At 42.7% G+C, this 3,538-nt stretch overlaps 2 protein-coding genes across 2 annotated transcripts in view; both read right to left on the reverse strand.

Moving 5' to 3' along the window:
• LOC119586997 overlaps positions 1–3,289 on the reverse strand; it is a gene marked incomplete at its 3' end in the record, with an annotated part of 28,748 nt that extends 25,459 nt beyond the window's left edge. The window contains 1 exon segment of the mRNA XM_037935738.1: positions 3,260–3,289.
• Positions 1–3,331, reverse strand: part of LOC119586995 (zwei Ig domain protein zig-4-like) — a 31,086-nt gene extending 27,755 nt beyond the window's left edge. The window contains exons 1-8 of the mRNA XM_037935736.1: positions 3,226–3,331; positions 2,930–3,048; positions 1,437–1,476; positions 1,130–1,305; positions 788–949; positions 619–694; positions 289–494; positions 4–120 (exon numbers count right to left, since the gene is read on the reverse strand). Coding sequence (XP_037791664.1) covers positions 4–120; positions 289–494; positions 619–694; positions 788–949; positions 1,130–1,305; positions 1,437–1,476; positions 2,930–3,040 — 888 coding nt within the window. The 5' untranslated portion in view covers positions 3,041–3,048; positions 3,226–3,331. The remainder of the gene's footprint in view (positions 1–3; positions 121–288; positions 495–618; positions 695–787; positions 950–1,129; positions 1,306–1,436; positions 1,477–2,929; positions 3,049–3,225) is intronic.
• Between the last annotated feature and the right edge of the window lie 207 nt (positions 3,332–3,538).

Genomic DNA, 3,538 nt, shown 5'->3' on the forward strand with positions numbered 1-3,538 from the left:
TACTTCAGTTAATACAGTGTCACTAAGGGCAGAGAACCGCATGCTGGTCACCCTGCATGTGTACCGTGTGCGACCCTGTGCACTCAGCCGTCGCACAATCAGGTCGCCGATCCCTGAGATCTAAATGCAAACATTTTTAGCCCATGACATGCAACTGTTATGGGTTATCAGCTTAAGATAGGTTACCCACTTGCAGCGAAAATTTGATGCTTTATATATTTTCTATCCTGCTCTGTTTGAGTTATATCTTATATACAGTGGAATATTGTAAAGAAACATTGGAATTACCTGATAGCTGACGTCGCCAGAAATCCTCTCATCGTTGAGGAACCACTCTCGAGTGACGTTGTGGCCCTGCGAGCGGCAAGGCAATGTCACGGAGTCCCCAACATGGCCCATGGCCGCGGGAGAGTGTTGGTAGATGCGAGGCAGAGCATTGACGAGGGCGCCTAGGCGGCACGTGGGGCCTTCCTCCAGTGTCTCGCTTTCGTCACCTGTTCTCGTACCAGGGGATATACTTATTATTTTCACTGCAGCATTCGCACCTGTATCTACATTCTGTAGTAAGTATATTGCACAGGTATTGCTAATTGTTCATTAACAATGAAGTGAACTTACCTACGATAACTACAGTAAAAAGACGAGAGTAGGACTTCTGACTCCGTGGTGCCCTCACTTCCAACTTGTATGTCGCCTGTGTAGGGATTTTAATACAACAGTTTAATGTATAGGGAGCTGCATAATTTCAAATATGGTTAGGATGATCCCATTTTTTATGCTAACAGACCTGGTGTTGGTCGGAGACGCAGTCCAAATAGACGACGGAGGAGATTTGCAGGACGGAGGCGGAAGTGGACGCCGTTGAGGACAGCTCCTCCTCCAGACCCAGCATGTTGGTCGCCTCTTCCAGAAGCTCTTGGGGCGTGGAACCTACCGCGACCTGGGCACCCTATATCAAGTATTGCCAAACTCGTTATTTCCCCTCTATCTTAGCATGAAAATATAATTAAAAAGTCTATGATGTTTTACTCATACACATATTTTTTTTTTTTTTAATACAAATTATATACACTAATATAATTTCATTGTAGATCTAAATTTCAGTTCTGCGACATATATGTTTGTTAACCTCTCGGTGTAGTGGCACGCCGTCCTTGTACCACGTGAGGACAGAGCCTGTGGGGGCGACCATCTCACACTGAAGGCGAGCGTCCTGACCACGCCGAACACCCGCCACTCGCGGCGAGCACTCGCTCGTCCACAACACTTCGTCCCGCTCATCCTCGCTCACAGCCTCGCTTCTCTCTGTAGGTAATTATTATGAGAGACTTTGTATGTGAACCCTGTTTATCTTCATAGCGACAGTTACAAATGTTCTTTCATTTGGGATCCATAAGAACTACAGAACAGACAAATACATAAATAATATAACTTACTTGCTTCTCTTTTTAAAGGCGACTGGTCAAAGATGTTCATCTAAAAAAGAAAAATTCTGTTAACAATTTAGGCTATTTCCTCGGAAAAATCTGGAATGCGTCCTCGTACAAAAACTGACAATATTTAATCATGTAAATAACAATGCACTTGTATTCTCATACAGGTGTTGCTCAAAGGCAAGATCACTGAACATACCTAATAATCGGTAAAACTCTCGCAAACTTTTCAAAATGTACCCTGTTTATAACTGAAGGATAAGCATGAATTGTGATGCCCAAATCAACTGAACAGTGTAACATACAGTTACATCTTTATTCAACTGAAAGAAAATCTCTTAACACACATAATTACCGAACAATCAACATCCAAGAAACTAGTGCTTGTACATATAGTTAACATCATAGGTATGTTAAAAAATCAAACTTTACATATTTTGCTTTCTTGATATAATTCTTTAATACCCCAACCAAAGAAATCAATGACACTTTGTATATACAGCTGCAGGTCTTTATCGACAGCCTACCAAATACCCACAGGTCCTTAGCAGTGTTCCTCCCCTTAGGTGAATGATTAATGTTTAGTATGGAAAAAATCCTATTCCGCCAGCTATGAGTGACTCTTCCCGCGTGGCTTAAGCGTAACCCGCATTATCCAAGTAGTCAGATAGCCTGGGTACCTTGTGAAGCTTAAAGTCAGTCGTAGATAGAATAGCTATGCTGTACTGTATAGGTAAATAGTGAATAAAAGAATATATGAATTTTTTTTTTTATCTTGGTGGGGGAAAATTTGAGACAAACCTAAAATTGTGTTCATTCTCTAAGAGAAGAGGTATGCATTTGGCTGCTAAACTAGCAGCATGTGTTGGGCAGGTCACTTGGTCTGATGGGTTGTAAAAAGCGGCATTGTAACATGTAGTGAATAAGGGGCTCAGATGTTACCTCCTGGCAATGTAGGCAATCTCGTGAGACTCTCATCTATATCCCAGCTGCATTTATAGGCCAATTGCAATCTGTGTATGAAAACAGCGTCCCTTCGTGATAAAAACCTTGGGGTAGTAACCTGCCCGTGATCCGATGCTGCCTTATACCAACGTGCAGGTGATCCTGTGTGAACTGATGTTGTATCCTTGAGATCTGGTAGGTGGTAAACTTGCTCTGGTGATACTAGGCTTGACGTTGCTATAGGTGCATAGTCTTGTGTTGGCCTTTGCTGCTATGTCTGTCTGGTCATTATGTGGTATGCCAACATAGCTTGGTGTCCAGATGAACGTTATGGACTTGCCTTGGGTAGTTTAACCGGAGTAACTTGAAAAGAATTGCCGTGTTGAGGTGTATGTTATCATGATGACTGGATCGTTGCAAAGTGTGTAGAACTGAGAATAAACTCTAGAAATAGCAGATTTTGGACTGACTGACATGAGTAGCATATGTGAGAACTGTCTTTATGGTAACCCGGGCTAGGCATGCCACATGCACGACTACCAACACCAAACCTTTGGCAGTCGCAGATGGGCATCGAATGGAACGCGGTGGCTGGATCTTCGAGTTGCCCAGTTACAAGACGCCATTGCCACCAGGCTGACCACCAGCAGGATTCTGATCATTATTTACACTAGTAAAACGGAGAAAGAGAGTAGTAAACACGTGCACCTTCCTGTGATTGGTGACAACAGATGTTAGATATTTCAATTTAAGATTATAACAGACAAGACAAAGATACTGCAGATAATAGGATTCTGGTCCCAAAGGCCTCTTTCCCCTAAAAATCCACCAGGCAACACAGACACACCTTTCCGAGTAAATTAAGGCAAAGATAGCTGTGCGTGCTGGAAACACGATCTTCTTCGGGATGGCAGGAACACTGTAGACTTCCTTTGGTGCTCTTCATCTTTTAAAGGTCGAACGGAATTCGGTTACGCCCCTGGAGAGCGATTTCCTATTGATGCAATTCACACGGTTTCGCAAGATGATAGCCATTAAGTTGCAAAAACCCGTAATGTTGACAATGAATTATTGCTCTTTGCTTGCAATGAACTAAAAAGTTCGACTTCATTAACTTGCATTCACTGCATTTTATTTGCAGGTTTCCTTTTCCCCAGAAA

Source organism: Penaeus monodon, chromosome 22 (assembly GCF_015228065.2).
Source record: "Penaeus monodon isolate SGIC_2016 chromosome 22, NSTDA_Pmon_1, whole genome shotgun sequence".
NCBI classification, from domain to species: Eukaryota; Metazoa; Arthropoda; class Malacostraca; order Decapoda; family Penaeidae; genus Penaeus; species Penaeus monodon.